Raw genomic sequence first — 17,500 nt, 5'->3', positions numbered from 1 at the left:
AGAAATTAGTAGGTGTGTCCAAACTTTTGACTGGTACTGTATATACATTCAAAACTAATGTTATTAATGTAGATAGATTCAGTAATATTCGAAAGAAAACCCAAATCACCTGTGTACTTCACTTTTTCCAGGTTGTTGATGAAATCGCTGTAGTAGGTGTTCTCAAAATGTCCATCCTATAACGGAAATACACAAACAGGAATGTGATGGATTCTGTATTGCTAGGCTACATCATGTTGTCCTTGACACACATTGGCTAAGAAGCAGAAACATGCCTGACTGGCAACGAGGACACATGAGAGAATTTGTTAGGTTGTTGATGAAATTGCTGTAGTTGGTGTCGATTAGCCTCCTACGAACCATCCTGATGTCGTTCTCACATTCTGTATTCGTGTTGGGAGAGTTCAGGATGGTTCGTGCTAGGCTACGTGTCGATCAAGCTAACTGCTAAAACTTCTTGGCAGAACAAAACTAGAAAACAACCACACATTGGCTAAAGCAGAGGCAAGATGGCAACATGGCTACAGGAGAGATAAACAACATGACTACAGGAGATAAACAGACTAGCAACGTGGCTACAGGAGAGATAAACATGACTACAGGAGAGATAAACAGACTGGCAACATGTCTACAGGAGAGAAACAACATGACTACAGGAGAGATAAACAGACTGGCAACATGGCTACAGGAGAGATAAACAACATGACTACAGGAGAGATAAACAGACTGGCAACATGACTACAGGAGAGATAAACAGACTGGCAACGTGACTACAGGAGAGATAAACAGACTGGCAACATGTCTACAGGAGAGATAAACAGACTGGCAACGTGTCTACAGGAGAGATAAACAGACTGACAACGTGTCTACAGGAGAGATAAACAGACTGGCAACGTGACTACAGGAGAGATAAACAGACTGGCAACGTGTCTACAGGAGAGATAAACAGACTGGCAACGTGTCTACAGGAGAGATAAACAGACTGGCAACGTGTCTACAGGAGAGATAAACAGACTGGCAACGTGACTACAGGAGGGATAAACAGACTGGCAACGTGTCTACAGGAGAGATAAACAGACTGACAACGTGTCTACAGGAGAGATAAACAGACTGGCAACGTGACTACAGGAGAGATAAACAGACTGGCAACGTGTCTACAGGAGAGATAAACAGACTGGCAACGTGTCTACAGGAGAGATAAACAGACTGGCAACGTGACTACAGGAGAGATAAACAGACTGGCAACGTGGCTACAGGAGAGATAAACAACATGACTACAGGAGAGATAAACAGACTGGCAACATGACTACAGGAGAGATAAACAGACTGGCAACGTGACTACAGGAGAGATAAACAGACTGGCAACATGTCTACAGGAGAGATAAACAGACTGGCAACGTGTCTACAGGAGAGATAAACAGACTGGCAACGTGACTACAGGAGAGATAAACAGACTGGCAACGTGTCTACAGGAGAGATAAACAGACTGGCAACGTGACTACAGGAGAGATAAACAGACTGGCAACGTGACTACAGGAGAGATAAACAGACTGGCAACATGTCTACAGGAGAGATAAACAGACTGGCAACGTGTCTACAGGAGAGATAAACAGACTGGCAACGTGACTACAGGAGAGATAAACAGACTGGCAACGTGTCTACAGGAGAGATAAACAGACTGGCAACGTGACTACAGGAGAGATAAACAGACTGGCAACGTGACTACAGGAGAGATAAACAGACTGGCAACGTGTCTACAGGAGAGATAAACAGACTGGCAACGTGACTACAGGAGAGATAAACAGACTGGCAACATGTCTACAGGAGAGATACACTGGCAACATGACTACAGGAGAGATAAACAGACTGGCAACATGACTACAGGAGAGATAAACAGACTGGCAACATGTCTACAGGAGAGATAAACAACATGACTACAGGAGAGATAAACAGACTGGCAACGTGGCTACAGGAGAGATAAACAGACTGGCAACATGACTACAGGAGAGATAAACAGACTGGCAACGTGACTACAGAAGAGATAAACAGACTGGCAACATGTCTACAGGAGAGATAAACACTGGCAACGTGACTACAGGAGAGATAAACAGACTGGCAACGTGTCTACAGGAGAGATAAACAGACTGGCAACGTGACTACAGGAGAGATAAACAGACTGGCAACGTGACTACAGGAGAGATAAACAGACTGGCAACATGTCTACAGGAGAGATAAACACTGGCAACATGACTACAGGAGAGATAAACAGACTGGCAACATGACTACAGGAGAGATAAACAGACTGGCAACATGTCTACAGGAGAGATAAACAACATGACTACAGGAGAGATAAACAGACTGGCAACGTGGCTACAGGAGAGATAAACAGACTGGCAACGTGTCTACAGGAGAGATAAACAGACTGGCAACGTGACTACAGGAGAGATAAACAGACTGGCAACATGACTACAGGAGAGATAAACAGACTGGCAACATGTCTACAGGAGAGATAAACACTGGCAACATGACTACAGGAGAGATAAACAGACTGGCAACATGACTACAGGAGAGAAAAACAGACTGGCAACATGGCTACAGGAGAGATAAACAGACTGGCAACATGACTACAGGAGAGATAAACAGACTGGCAACATGTCTACAGGAGAGATAAACAACATGACTACAGGAGAGATAAACAGACTGGCAACGTGGCTACAGGAGAGATAAACAGACTGGCAACGTGACTACAGAAGAGATAAACAGACTGGCAACATGTCTACAGGAGAGATAAACAGACTTGCAACGTGACTACAGGAGAGATAAACAGACTGGCAACGTGTCTACAGGAGAGATAAACAGACTGGCAACGTGACTACAGGAGAGATAAACAGACTGGCAACATGGCTACAGGAGAGATAAACAGACTGGCAACATGACTACAGGAGAGATAAACAGACTGGCAACATGTCTACAGGAGAGATAAACAACATGACTACAGGAGAGATAAACAGACTGGCAACGTGGCTACAGGAGAGATAAACAGACTGGCAACGTGACTACAGAAGAGATAAACAGACTGGCAACATGTCTACAGGAGAGATAAACAGACTTGCAACGTGACTACAGGAGAGATAAACAGACTGGCAACGTGTCTACAGGAGAGATAAACAGACTGGCAACGTGACTACAGGAGAGATAAACAGACTGGCAACGTGTCTACAGGAGAGATAAACAGACTGGCAACATGACTACAGGAGAGATAAACAGACTGGCAACATGACTACAGGAGAGATAAACAGACTGGCAACATGGCTACAGGAGAGATAAACAGACTGGCAACATGACTACAGGAGAGATAAACAGACTGGCAACATGTCTACAGGAGAGATAAACAACATGACTACAGGAGAGATAAACAGACTGGCAACGTGGCTACAGGAGAGATAAACAGACTGGCAACATGACTACAGGAGAGATAAACAACATGACTACAGGAGAGATAAACAGACTGGCAACGTGGCTACAGGAGAGATAAAAACTGGCAACGTGACTACAGGAGAGATAAACATGACTACAAGAGAGATAAACAGACTGGCAACGTGACTACAGGAGAGATAAACAACATGACTACAGGAGAGATAGACAGACTTGCAACATGACTACAGGAGAGATAAACAGACTGGCAACGTGTCTACAGGAGAGATAAACAGACTGGCAACGTGACTACAGGAGAGATAAACAGACTGGCAACGTGACTACAGGAGAGATAAACAGACTACAAGAGAGATAAACAGACTGGCAACGTGACTACAGGAGAGATAAACAGACTGGCAACGTGACTACAGGAGAGATAAACAGACTGGCAACATGTCTACAGGAGAGATAAACACTGGCAACATGACTACAGGAGAGATAAACAGACTGGCAACATGACTACAGGAGAGATAAACAGACTGGCAACATGGCTACAGGAGAGATAAACAGACTGGCAACATGACTACAGGAGAGATAAACAGACTGGCAACATGTCTACAGGAGAGATAAACAACATGACTACAGGAGAGATAAACAGACTGGCAACGTGGCTACAGGAGAGATAAACAGACTGGCAACATGACTACAGGAGAGATAAACAACATGACTACAGGAGAGATAAACAGACTGGCAACGTGGCTACAGGAGAGATAAAAACTGGCAACGTGACTACAGGAGAGATAAACATGACTACAAGAGAGATAAACAGACTGGCAACGTGACTACAGGAGAGATAAACAACATGACTACAGGAGAGATAGACAGACTTGCAACATGACTACAGGAGAGATAAACAGACTGGCAACGTGACTACAGGAGAGATAAACAGACTGGCAACGTGACTACAGGAGAGATAAACAGACTGGCAACATGTCTACAGGAGAGATAAACACTGGCAACATGACTACATGAGAGATAAACAGACTGGCAACATGACTACAGGAGAGATAAACAGACTGGCAACATGGCTACAGGAGAGATAAACAGACTGGCAACATGTCTACAGGAGAGATAAACAACATGACTACAGGAGAGATAAACAGACTGGCAACGTGGCTACAGGTGAGATAAACAGACTGGCAACATGACTACAGGAGAGATAAACATGACTACAGGAGAGATAAACAGACTGGCAACGTGACTACAGGAGAGATAAACAACATGACTACAGGAGAGATAAACAGACTGGCAACGTGGCTACAGGAGAGATAAAGACTGGCAACGTGACTACAGGAGAGATAAACAGACTGGCAACATGTCTACAGGAGAGATAAACACTGGCAACATGACTACAGGAGAGATAAACAGACTGGCAACATGACTACAGGAGAGATAAACAGACTGGCAACATGGCTACAGGAGAGATAAACAGACTGGCAACATGACTACAGGAGAGATAAACAGACTGGCAACATGTCTACAGGAGAGATAAACAACATGACTACAGGAGAGATAAACAGACTGGCAACGTGGCTACAGGAGAGATAAACAGACTGGCAACGTGACTACAGAAGAGATAAACAGACTGGCAACATGTCTACAGGAGAGATAAACAGACTTGCAACGTGACTACAGGAGAGATAAACAGACTGGCAACGTGTCTACAGGAGAGATAAACAGACTGGCAACGTGACTACAGGAGAGATAAACAGACTGGCAACGTGACTACAGGAGAGATAAACAGACTGGCAACATGTCTACAGGAGAGATAAACACTGGCAACATGACTACAGGAGAGATAAACAGACTGGCAACATGACTACAGGAGAGATAAACAGACTGGCAACATGGCTACAGGAGAGATAAACAGACTGGCAACATGACTACAGGAGAGATAAACAGACTGGCAACATGTCTACAGGAGAGATAAACAACATGACTACAGGAGAGATAAACAGACTGGCAACGTGGCTACAGGAGAGATAAACAGACTGGCAACATGACTACAGGAGAGATAAACAACATGACTACAGGAGAGATAAACAGACTGGCAACGTGGCTACAGGAGAGATAAAAACTGGCAACGTGACTACAGGAGAGATAAACATGACTACAAGAGAGATAAACAGACTGGCAACGTGACTACAGGAGAGATAAACAGACTGGCAACGTGACTACAGGAGAGATAAACAGACTGGCAACATGACTACAGGAGAGATAAACAGACTGGCAACATGACTACAGGAGAGATAAACAGACTGGCAACATGGCTACAGGAGAGATAAACAGACTGGCAACATGACTACAGGAGAGATAAACAGACTGGCAACATGTCTACAGGAGAGATAAACAACATGACTACAGGAGAGATAAACAGACTGGCAACGTGGCTACAGGAGAGATAAACAGACTGGCAACATGACTACAGGAGAGATAAACAACATGACTACAGGAGAGATAAACAGACTGGCAACGTGGCTACAGGAGAGATAAAAACTGGCAACGTGACTACAGGAGAGATAAACATGACTACAAGAGAGATAAACAGACTGGCAACGTGACTACAGGAGAGATAAACAACATGACTACAGGAGAGATAGACAGACTTGCAACATGACTACAGGAGAGATAAACAGACTGGCAACGTGTCTACAGGAGAGATAAACAGACTGGCAACGTGACTACAGGAGAGATAAACAGACTGGCAACGTGACTACAGGAGAGATAAACAGACTGGCAACATGTCTACAGGAGAGATAAACACTGGCAACATGACTACATGAGAGATAAACAGACTGGCAACATGACTACAGGAGAGATAAACAGACTGGCAACATGGCTACAGGAGAGATAAACAGACTGGCAGCATGTCTACAGGAGAGATAAACAACATGACTACAGGAGAGATAAACAGACTGGCAACATGGCTACAGGAGAGATAAACAGACTGGCAACATGTCTACAGGAGAGATAAACAACATGACTACAGGAGAGATAAACAGACTGGCAACGTGGCTACAGGAGAGATAAACAGACTGGCAACATGACTACAGGAGAGATAAACATGACTACAAGAGAGATAAACAGACTGGCAACGTGACTACAGGAGAGATAAACAACATGACTACAGGAGAGATAGACAGACTTGCAACATGACTACAGGAGAGATAAACAGACTGGCAACGTGTCTACAGGAGAGATAAACAGACTGGCAACGTGACTACAGGAGAGATAAACAGACTGGCAACGTGACTACAGGAGAGATAAACAGACTGGCAACGTGTCTACAGGAGAGATAAACACTGGCAACATGACTACATGAGAGATAAACAGACTGGCAACATGACTACAGGAGAGATAAACAGACTGGCAACATGGCTACAGGAGAGATAAACAGACTGGCAGCATGTCTACAGGAGAGATAAACAACATGACTACAGGAGAGATAAACAGACTGGCAACATGGCTACAGGAGAGATAAACAGACTGGCAACATGTCTACAGGAGAGATAAACAACATGACTACAGGAGAGATAAACAGACTGGCAACGTGGCTACAGGAGAGATAAACAGACTGGCAACATGACTACAGGAGAGATAAACATGACTACAGGAGAGATAAACAGACTGGCAACGTGACTACAGGAGAGATAAACAACATGACTACAGGAGAGATAAACAGACTGGCAACGTGGCTACAGGAGAGATAAAGACTGGCAACGTGACTACAGGAGAGATAAACAACATGACTACAGGAGAGATAGACAGACTGGCAACGTGACTACAGGAGAGATAAACAACATGACTACAGGAGAGATAGACAGACTGGCAACGTGACTACAGGAGAGATAAAGACTGGCAACGTGACTACAGGAGAGATAAAAACCCCCATCAAAATCCATCAGTTCAAGCTTGAGATATCTGTCTTTTGCATTGGATGAGTCTCAATCCCCTGCATCTGCTTAAGTAACACTTCCTCGTCTGCGGTGAAAGGTGGCAGAACTAGAGCGATGTATGTCAGACTGGGAGACATCACAGAAAAGGAGTCTTCTCACGAAAACGTCTGTAGCATCCAAACGGTTGGATCTGTTATGACCATGCTATGGAAAGGGGAGACTCTCACAAACACAATGGTCTGTCTCTGTCACAGGACTCGTCTGAAGGTAACCAACACCGTTTTTATGTAAGTATGAAGGACTGGCCACCCCTCAGAGCCTGGTTCCTCTCTGGGTTTCTCTCTAGGATGGCCCAACCTCTTTCCCTCTTGGAGGCAGAGCCAATATTGGACCTGACTTCAACTTTCCCCCAAAATACTGTGCTGTAGGATGACACTCTAATTGGAGTCATGCACAGCAAAAATGTTCGAAGGTCTTTTAAAATGTGTGTATATTCTTTTGCCGAATTCTGTATTTTTCACAAATTCAGTTCTCTATTTTGTTTTTCCAGTTTTTGGATTTTCCCCCCAAATTATTGTTTTCCCCCTGTTTTTCACACTTTTTTAAATGGAAAAACAGCTGAATTAAATGTTCTGTGTTCACAGCACTAAACCAGATCAGAAGACGACTTTTGAGTTCTGGGAGAAAAAAAATCAAACAGACTTAGATTTTTGAGTGTAGTTGCCCTTTAATTCAGTGTGCCCTGCACCGTTGTTTGGTTAGCGTCGCACATGCGATGAGTTAAAACATCAAATGCCCACTGTGGTTCCACTGGGCAGCAACATTTTTTGTAAATTAACCTTTATTTATTGCAATTTAGTGGCTACCTCAATCATTATTTCAAATAATTTTGGGGACTTCACATCAATTGCTAGCTAACTAGCTAAATTTCTTTAGCTAGCTAGCAGGGTCAGCTAAATTTAAAAAATCCCCCTAGATACAGCCACGTCTCATAGTCGCGTCATGAGATTTGTTAAATTAAAGAGGATTATAATAAAACGAATGGAATGGAGTTTCCCATCTCCCCATTTAGATTATTTCTGGCTCAGCACAGAAATGTCCTTATCCAGATGGTGTCGGGGGCTTTCATCAAGGTTAGTGTTTCTGTAGGTTGGGGGCTTTCATCAAGGTTAGTGTTTCTGTAGGTTGGGGGCTTTCATCAAGGTTAGTGTTTCTGTAGGTTGGGGGCTTTCATCAAGGTTAGTGTTTCTGTAGGTTGGGGGCTTTCATCAAGGTTAGTGTTTCTGTAGGTTGGGGGCTTTCATCAAGGTTAGTGTTTCTGTAGGTTGGGGGCTTTCATCAAGGTTAGTGTTTCTGTAAGTTGGGGGCTTTCATCAAGGTTAGTGTTTCTATAGGTTGGGGGCTTTCATCAAGGTTAGTGTTTCTATAGGTTGGGGGCTTTCATCAAGGTGTTTCTGTAGGTTGGGGGCTTTCATCAAGGTGTTTCTTTAGGTTGGGGGCTTTCATCAAGGTTAGTGTTTCTGTAGGTTGGGGGCTTTCATCAAGGTTAGTGTTTCTGTAGGTTGGGGGCTTTCATCAAGGTTAGTGTTTCTGTAGGTTGGGGCTTTCATCAAGGTTAGTGTTTCTGTAGGTTGGGGGCTTTCATCAAGGTTAGTGTTTCTGTAGGTTGGGGGCTTTCATCAAGGTTAGTGTTTCTTTAGGTTGGGGGCTTTCATCAAGGTTAGTGTTTCTGTAGGTTGGGGGCTTTCATCAAGGTTAGTGTTTCTTTAGGTTGGGGGCTTTCATCAAGGTGTTTCTGTAGGTTGGGGGCTTTCATCAAGGTTAGTGTTTCTGTAGGTTGGGGGCTTTCATCAAGGTTAGTGTTTCTATAGGTTGGGGGCTTTCATCAAGGTTAGTGTTTCTATAGGTTGGGGGCTTTCATCAAGGTGTTTCTGTAGGTTGGGGGCTTTCATCAAGGTTAGTGTTTATGTGGGTTGGGGGCTTTCATCAAGGTGTTTCTTTAGGTTGGGGGCTTTCATCAAGGTGTTTCTGTAGGTTGGGGGCTTTCATCAAGGTTAGTGTTTCTGTAGGTTGGGGGCTTTCATCAAGGTTAGTGTTTCTGTAGGTTGGGGGCTTTCATCAAGGTTAGTGTTTCTGTAGGTTGGGGGCTTTCATCAAGGTTAGTGTTTCTGTAGGTTGGGGGCTTTCATCAAGGTTACTTTGTTTCATCAAGGTTAGTTTCTGTAGGTTGGGGGCTTTCATCAAGGTTAGTGTTTCTTTAGGTTGGGGGCTTTCATCAAGGTGTTTCTATAGGTTGGGGCTTTCATCAAGGTTAGTGTTTCTGTAGGTTGGGGGCTTTCATCAAGGTTAGTGTTTCTGTAGGTTGGGGGCTTTCATCAAGGTGTTCCTATAGGTTGGGGGCTTTCATCAAGGTTAGTGTTTCTGTAGGTTGGGGGCTTTCATCAAGGTTAGTGTTTCTGTAGGTTGGGGCTTTCATCAAGGTTAGTGTTTCTGTAGGTTGGGGGCTTTCATCAAGGTTAGTGTTTCTGTAGGTTGGGGGCTTTCATCAAGGTTAGTGTTTCTGTAGGTTGGGGGCTTTCATCAAGGTTAGTGTTTCTGTAGGTTGGGGGCTTTCATCAAGGTTAGTGTTTCTGTAGGTTGGGGGCTTTCATCAAGGTTAGTGTTTCTATAGGTTGGGGGCTTTCATCAAGGTTAGTGTTTCTATAGGTTGGGGGCTTTCATCAAGGTGTTTCTGTAGGTTGGGGGCTTTCATCAAGGTTAGTGTTTATGTGGGTTGGGGGCTTTCATCAAGGTGTTTTCTTTAGGTTGGGGGCTTTCATCAAGGTTAGTGTTTCTGTAGGTTGGGGGCTTTCATCAAGGTTAGTGTTTCTGTAGGTTGGGGGCTTTCATCAAGGTTAGTGTTTCTGTAGGTTGGGGGCTTTCATCAAGGTTAGTGTTTCTGTAGGTTGGGGGCTTTCATCAAGGTTAGTGTTTCTGTAGGTTGGGGGCTTTCATCAAGGTTAGTGTTTCTGTAGGTTGGGGCTTTCATCAAGGTTAGTGTTTCTGTAGGTTGAGGGGCTTTCATCAAGGGTTTTCTTAGGTTGGGGGCTTTCATCAAGGTTAGTGTTTCTGTAGGTTGGGGGCTTTCATCAAGGTTAGTGTTTCTGTAGGTTGGGGGCTTTCATCAAGGTTTTTAGGTTGGGGGCTTTCATCAAGGTTAGTGTTTCTGTAGGTTGGGGGCTTTCATCAAGGTTAGTGTTTCTTTAGGTTGTGGGGGGGGCTTTCATCAAGGTGTTTCTATAGGTTGGGGGCTTTCATCAAGGTTAGTGTTTCTGTAGGTTGGGGGCTTTCATCAAGGTTAGTGTTTCTTTAGGTTGGGGGCTTTCATCAAGGTGTTTTCTATTAGGTTGGGGGCTTTCATCAAGGTTAGTTTTTCTGTAGGTTGGGGGCTTTCATCAAGGTTAGTGTTTCTGTAGGTTGGGGGCTTTCATCAAGGTGTTTCTGTAGGTTGGGGGCTTTCATCAAGGTTAGTGTTTCTAAGGTTGGGGGCTTTCAGGTGTTTCTGTAGGTTGGGGCTTTCATCAAGGTTAGTGTTTCTGTAGGTTGGGGTTTCTGTAGGTTGGGAGCTTTCATCAAGGTTAGTGTTTCTATAGGTTGGGGGCTTTCATCAAGGTGTTTCTGTAGGTTGGGGGCTTTCATCAAGGTTAGTGTTTCTGTAGGTTGGGGGCTTTCATCAAGGTGTTTCTGTAGGTTGGGAGCTTTCATCAAGGTTAGTGGTTCTATAGGTTGGGGGCTTTCATCAAGGTGTTTCTGTAGGTTGGGGGCTTTCATCAAGGTGTTACGTCGTCTCCAGGTTATTGAACACACAGCACATATCAGCCTGGGATATCAACCATTCAGAGTTGGTCATAGTGGGAGTGACCATATAATTATTTGGGGGTGACCTCACTGAGTAAAGTATTTGTCATCAGGATATGTCCTTTGCTAGCAAAAACAATCCCCCTGGTCGTCACTAGTTAACACAGCCACAAATGTCGTAGATATGGCTAAACCCCACCCATTCTCTTTGCACAATTGATCTTATTAAAATGTGATTTTAAAACAAACCCTAACTAATGAAGCCCAAGTTTGAGGAGTTGGTCCACCAGAACTTCAGCGCATTTGGGCCGAAGTGTCTGGGAATGAGATTAGATGTCCTGTGACTAACATGCCTTCCCTTTCACAGCATGTCCCCCTTTATAAATCACATGTAAACAGTTGAAGTCAGTATGTGTCAGCCTATGTGTACATTAAGAGTTTATTTCCAAAACGCTATAGCCACCAATTTTTCACATTTGTGTTTTTCCATCAGAAGTGATTGCTTTATAGGTACCTTCATTGTGTGTAAAATATTACTGTTCTGAGATTTTTCATTTGTAGATTTTAGATGTGGTTGAAAGTTAAAAAAAACATTTGTTGCTAAATGCTACTGTTGAAGTCGGAAGGTCATACACTTAGGTTGGAGTCATTAAAACTCATTTTTCAACCACTCCACAAATTTAACAAACTATAGTTTTAGCAAGTCGGTTAGGACATCTACTTTGTTCATGACACAAGTCATTTTTCCAACAATTGTTTACAGACAGATTATTTCACTTATAATTCACTGTATCACAATTCCAGTGGGTCAGAAGTTTACATACACTAAGTTGACTGTGCCTTTAAACAGCTTGGAAAATTCCAGAAAATGATGTCATGGCTTTAGAAGCTTCTGTTAGGCTAATTGACATCACTTGAGTCAATTGGAGGTGTATCTGTGGATGTATTTCAAGGCCTGCCTTCAAATTCACTGCCTCTTTGCTTGACATCATGGGAAAATCAAAAGAAATCAGCCAAGACCTCCACAAGTCTGGTTCATCCTTGGGAGCAATTTCCAAACGCCTGAAGGTACCACGTTCATCTGTACAAACAATAGTACGCAAGTATAAACGGTGTCTCCTGACCCCTCCTGTCTCAGCCTCCAGTATTTATGCTGCAGTAGTTTGTGTCGGGAGGCTAGGGCTATGGAACCCTGACCTGTTCACCGGACGTGCTACCTGTCCTAGACCTGCTGTTTTCAACTCTCTAGAGACAGCAGGAGCGGTAGAGATACTCTCAATGATCGGCTATGAAAAGCCAACTGACATTTACTCTTGAGGTGCTGACTTGTTGCACCCTTGACAACTACTGTGATTATTATTATTTGACCTTGCTGGTCATTTATGAACATTTGAACATCTTGGCCATGTTCTGTTATAATCTCCACCCGGCACAGCCAGAAGAGGACTGGCCACCCCTCATAGCCTGGTTCCTCTCTAGGTTTTTTCCTAGGTTTTGGCCTTTCTAGGGAGTTTTTCCTAGCCACCGTGCTTCTACACCTGCATTGCTTGCTGTTTGGGGTTTTAGGCTGGGTTTCTGTACAGCACTTTGATATATCAGCTGATGTAAGAAGGGCTATATAAATACATTTGATTTGATTTAAACACCATGGGACCACGCAGCCATCACACCGCTCAGGAAGGAGACGCTGTCTGTCTCCTAGAGATGAAAGTACTTTGCTACGAAAAGTGCAAATCAATCCCAGAACAACAGCAAAGGACCTTGTGAAGATGCTGGAGGAAATCGGTACAAAAGTATCTATATCCACAGTAAAACGAGTCTTACATCGACATAACCTGAAAGGCCGCTCAGCAAGGAAGAAGCCACTGCTCCAAAACCTCCATAAAAAGCCAGACTACGGTTTGCAACTGCACATGGGGACAAAGATTGTACTTTTTGGAGAAATGTCCTCTGGTCTGATGAAACAAAAATGGAACTGTTTGTCCATAATGACCATCATTATGTTTGGAGGAAAAAGAGGGAGGCTTGCAAGCCGAAGAACACCATCCCAACTGAAGCACGGGGGTGGCAGCATCATGTTGTGGGGGTGCTTTGATGCAGGAGGGACTGGTGCACTTCAAAATAAATGGCATGAGGGAGGAAAATTATGTGGATATATTGAAGCAACATCTCAAGCCAGTACCTCAATCCTATAGAACATTTGTGGGCAGAACTGAAAAAGCATGTGCGAGCAAGGAGGCCTACAAACCTGACTCAGTTACACCAGCTCTGACAGGAGGAATGGGCCACAATTCACCCAACTTATTGCGGGAAGCTTGTGGAAGGCTACCTGGAACGTTTGACCCAAACTAAACAATAAAGAGGAAATGCTACTAAATACTAACTGAGTGTATGTAAACTTCTGACCCACTGGGAATATGATGAAAGAAGTAAAAGCTGAAATAAATAAATCTCTACTATTATTCTGACATTTCACATTTTTAAAATAAAGTGGTGATCCTAACTGACCTGAGACGGGGAATTTTTACTAGGATTAAATGTCAGGAATGTGAAAAACTGAGTTTAAATGTATTTGGCTAAGGTAAATTTCTGACTTCAACTGTATATCACATTCGACATAGATGATTATGTCACACAGTTATGCCACATTTATGACATACGGTTATAGATGCTTTGTAATACATTTATGTGGTGCTTATGAAGACTTTATGAAGGCATTATGAAGGCATTATGAAGGCTTTATGAAGGCTTTATGAAGGCTTTATGAAGGCATTATGAAGGCATTATGAAGGCATTATGAAGGCATTATGAAGGCATTATGAAGGCATTATGAAGGCATTATGAAGGCATTATGAAGGCATTATGAAGGCATTATGAAGCCATTATGAAGCCTTTATGAAGCCTTTATGAAGCCTTTATGAAGCCTTTATTAGCTGAACGCCATTTAAAGCGGGACCTAAATAATAATAATAAGAAGAAGTAAAAGAAGAAGATGGAGAACCAGATCTCAGATCTCCAGATCTCACCTCGAAGAAGAAGGCTAGAACTGCCAGTCCGTCCGGCTTGTCGCTGGCCTCTTGAAAGCTCTTGTACTTATCAGAGTTATAATGGACAACGTGGAGCTTCAAACACAGAGGACAAATAAAACAAATACATTGTTCACAAGGAAGAACTGGGACCAGAAATCTGCCCAGACATTGCTAACACACAGGCCCATTTTTTTGGTTCTCGAGGCCCACATTATTAGCCAAATAATGATCATTTTGCTCAAAACACCCAGTTTAGACAGGCCTACTAGGCTACAAATGAGTCATGTCCTAATTGACCTATGACCTCATTGTTTATCAGAATTGTAAGTTGCTCCAATTGCTGAACCTGTCGGAAGGGAACCCACCATATACAATGTTTATTCAGGAATTATTCAGTTTGTGAAAATCCGAGTGACTAAAAACTAATCTGTACTTTATCCATACAACAACTCCAGAAGATCCACTTGTCATGGCTAGAGGGTGAGAAAGCAGCCCAAGACCGGCAACGTTCGACAACTTTAGTACAGGCCCCATGTCCCTCTAGGAACCAAGAGGATAACTTTAGTACAGGCCCCATGTTCCTCCAGGAACCAAGAGGATAACTTTAGTACAGGCCCCATGTTCCTCCAGGAACCAAGAGGATAACTTTAGTACAGGCCCCATGTTCCTCCAGGAACCAAGAGGATAACTTTAGTACAGGCCCCATGTTCCTCCAGGAACCAAGAGGATAACTTTAGTACAGGCCCTAGGATCCTCCAGGAACCAAGAGGATAACTTTAGTACAGGCCCCATGTTCCTCCAGGAACCAAGAGGATAACTTTAGTACAGGCCCCATGTTCCTCCAGGAACCAAGAGGATAACTTTAGTACAGGCCCCATGTTCCTCCAGGAACCAAGAGGATAACTTTAGTACAGGCCCCATGTTCCTCCAGGAACCAAGAGGATAACTTTAGTACAGGCCCTAGGATCCTCCAGGAACATCAAAACCAAATAAATGAGTCATTGAATAGAAGAGCACTGTTGAGGTAGCTGTAGTCTAACGGCTCTCGTTTGTAGAATAAAGAGTGGACCAAGGCACAGCGTGGTAGGCGTACATCGTCTTTTTCTTGATGACACTAAAAAAAAACAACAAAGACAAAAGACGACCACGAACAGTTCTGTCAGGCACAGACACCAAACAGAAAACAAGAGAAAATGACAACTTATATATGATCCCCAATCAGAGACAACGATAGACAGCTGCCTCTGATTGGGAACCACACTCGGCCAAACACATAGAAATAGAGAACATAGACTTTCCCACCCGAGTCACACCCTGACCTAACCAAACATAGAGAAATAATAATGAACTCTAACGTCAGGGTGTGATTATGTAGCCTGGTCCCAGATCAGTACTACTGAGATGCACTGTTGAGGTAGCTGTAGCCTGGTCCCAGATCAGTACTACTGAGATGCACTGTTGACTGAGATGCTACTGTGCACTGTTGAGGTAGCTGTAGCCTGGTCCCAGATCAGTACTAGAGATACTACCTGAGATGCACTGTGCACTGTTGAGGTAGCTGTAGCCTGGTCCCAGATCAGTACTACTGAGATGCACTGTTGAGGTAGCTGTAGCCTGGTCCCAGATCAGTACTACTGAGATGCACTGTTGAGGTAGCTGTAGCCTGGTCCCAGATCAGTACTACTGAGATGCACTGTTGAGGTAGCGGTCAGTATTACTGGTCCCAGATCTGTTAGTGCTATCAGGTCAACTCCTTGTGATGTTGGCATGACAAGGAGTGGCAAAGAGTGTCATGATGGCACAAACACTGCTGTTGAGGCCCACTATGGTCAAGTCAAGCCCACCTCTATTGGTTGTTTTACACCCTTAAGAAACAGTACATTAGTCTTTTTTTTTTGGGGGGGGGGTGTATCTCTAGCACTAGCCCACCTCTGCCATGTATCTGATGCCGTCCAGGGTGTGCTCTGCCCCGCTCTCCTCCAAGTCCCAGCCGCCCCAGTGGAGGTGCATCTGGACGGCCGTGTAGTGCCCGGGGAGACCCTTGGTGATCACCATGCTGGGAGGGAGGACGATTTCAACTGGACACAAAACAAGAAGACGTTTTTTAAAATAATTATGACATAAGCCATTCAGCAGACGCTTTTTATCCAAAGCAAGTCATGCATTGCATACACGTGGGTGGCCTCAGCTGGAATCAAACACACATTTCTTGCCTTTTTGCAAGTGCCTTGCTCTACCCGCTGAGTCACACAGGATCACATTTTGAGTAGTCTCGTTGTTAAAGGAAGCAAATCCTAACTTAATTTAGATACATTTGTTAAAGATGTATTGTTGCCATAATTGTTTTCAAAACGTATAGACTGTTCATTCAATATAATAAAACAGTATAGACTAAAACTGGGAATATGATTTTATTTATTTAATTTCAGACATCATCCCACTACTTTTTTTATTTCAGACATCATCCCACTACTTTTTAATTTCAGACATCATCCCACTATTTTTTTTTATTTCAGACATCATCCCACTACTTTTTAATTTTAATTTTAATTTCAGACATCATCCCACTACTTTTTAATTTATTTTTTACCTGAGTGTCCGTTGTTTTTCATGAGGAAGTTACCCTTCTGAGCATCATATCCGGTGAGCTCCAGCTGTATCATGTGGGGGTTGTGTCGCACGTTCTGCCTCTGGATGTCAATGGGGGACTGTTTCCGACCACCACACGCAGGATAGTTCTCCGCCCAGTGCACTTGGTCCAGGGCCCCTTCTGACGTAGGGACAAACGGAATGCCGCGGGTGGATTAGAAGAACGAATGATGACAAAGAATGCAACAATGTAAACTTGGCCACAATATTTTCATTGGCTGCCCACGCGTCCAACTGTAATCCAAGCAGACAGTAGGGGAAGAAAAGGGGGGACTGACTGATATTGTATAAAGTCCTACTGTTCTCTCTGTAGGCATACCTTCACAACACCTTGATGTAATCACAAAACAACAACAACAACAACAACAACAACAACATGTCTGACCGGTGGTTTGTAGGAGAGGTAGTACTCTGCTGCATGAACCAAATGACAGGCTGAAAGGCACAGACGTTACACACACTACGTTAATGACCTACCTATCTTCCATAGCTATAATCACGTACAGTGCCTGATCATCATGTTTGGTTCCTGTTTGTCATCACGACGACTGATTTAAACAGCAATAGCACATTGCAAGAAACCTTCGGTCGGTTCACTGTTATTATATTCTCCAA

The 17,500-nt window shown here is 43.6% G+C and overlaps 1 protein-coding gene across 3 annotated transcripts in view; it reads right to left on the bottom strand.

Annotated features, from left to right (window-relative positions):
• The window catches only part of LOC112239455 (carbonic anhydrase 6-like), a 27,148-nt gene that overhangs the window by 9,281 nt on the left and 367 nt on the right, over positions 1–17,500 (bottom strand). For 2 of the 3 annotated variants that reach the window (XM_042304276.1, XM_042304277.1), the window contains exons 2-5: positions 16,827–17,006; positions 16,166–16,314; positions 14,234–14,329; positions 110–176 (exon numbers count right to left, since the gene is read on the bottom strand). In XM_042304276.1, the coding sequence (XP_042160210.1) occupies positions 110–176; positions 14,234–14,329; positions 16,166–16,314; positions 16,827–17,006 (492 nt within the window). The remainder of the gene's footprint in view (positions 1–109; positions 177–14,233; positions 14,330–16,165; positions 16,315–16,826; positions 17,007–17,500) is intronic. The other variant, XM_042304278.1, reaches the window with a different exon arrangement.

The sequence above is a fragment of the Oncorhynchus tshawytscha genome, linkage group LG22, assembly GCF_018296145.1.
Source record: "Oncorhynchus tshawytscha isolate Ot180627B linkage group LG22, Otsh_v2.0, whole genome shotgun sequence".
Classification (NCBI taxonomy): Eukaryota; Metazoa; Chordata; class Actinopteri; order Salmoniformes; family Salmonidae; genus Oncorhynchus; species Oncorhynchus tshawytscha.
Note: the sequence above shows the minus strand (reverse complement) of the source record. Positions and strands in the feature narration are given on the sequence as shown.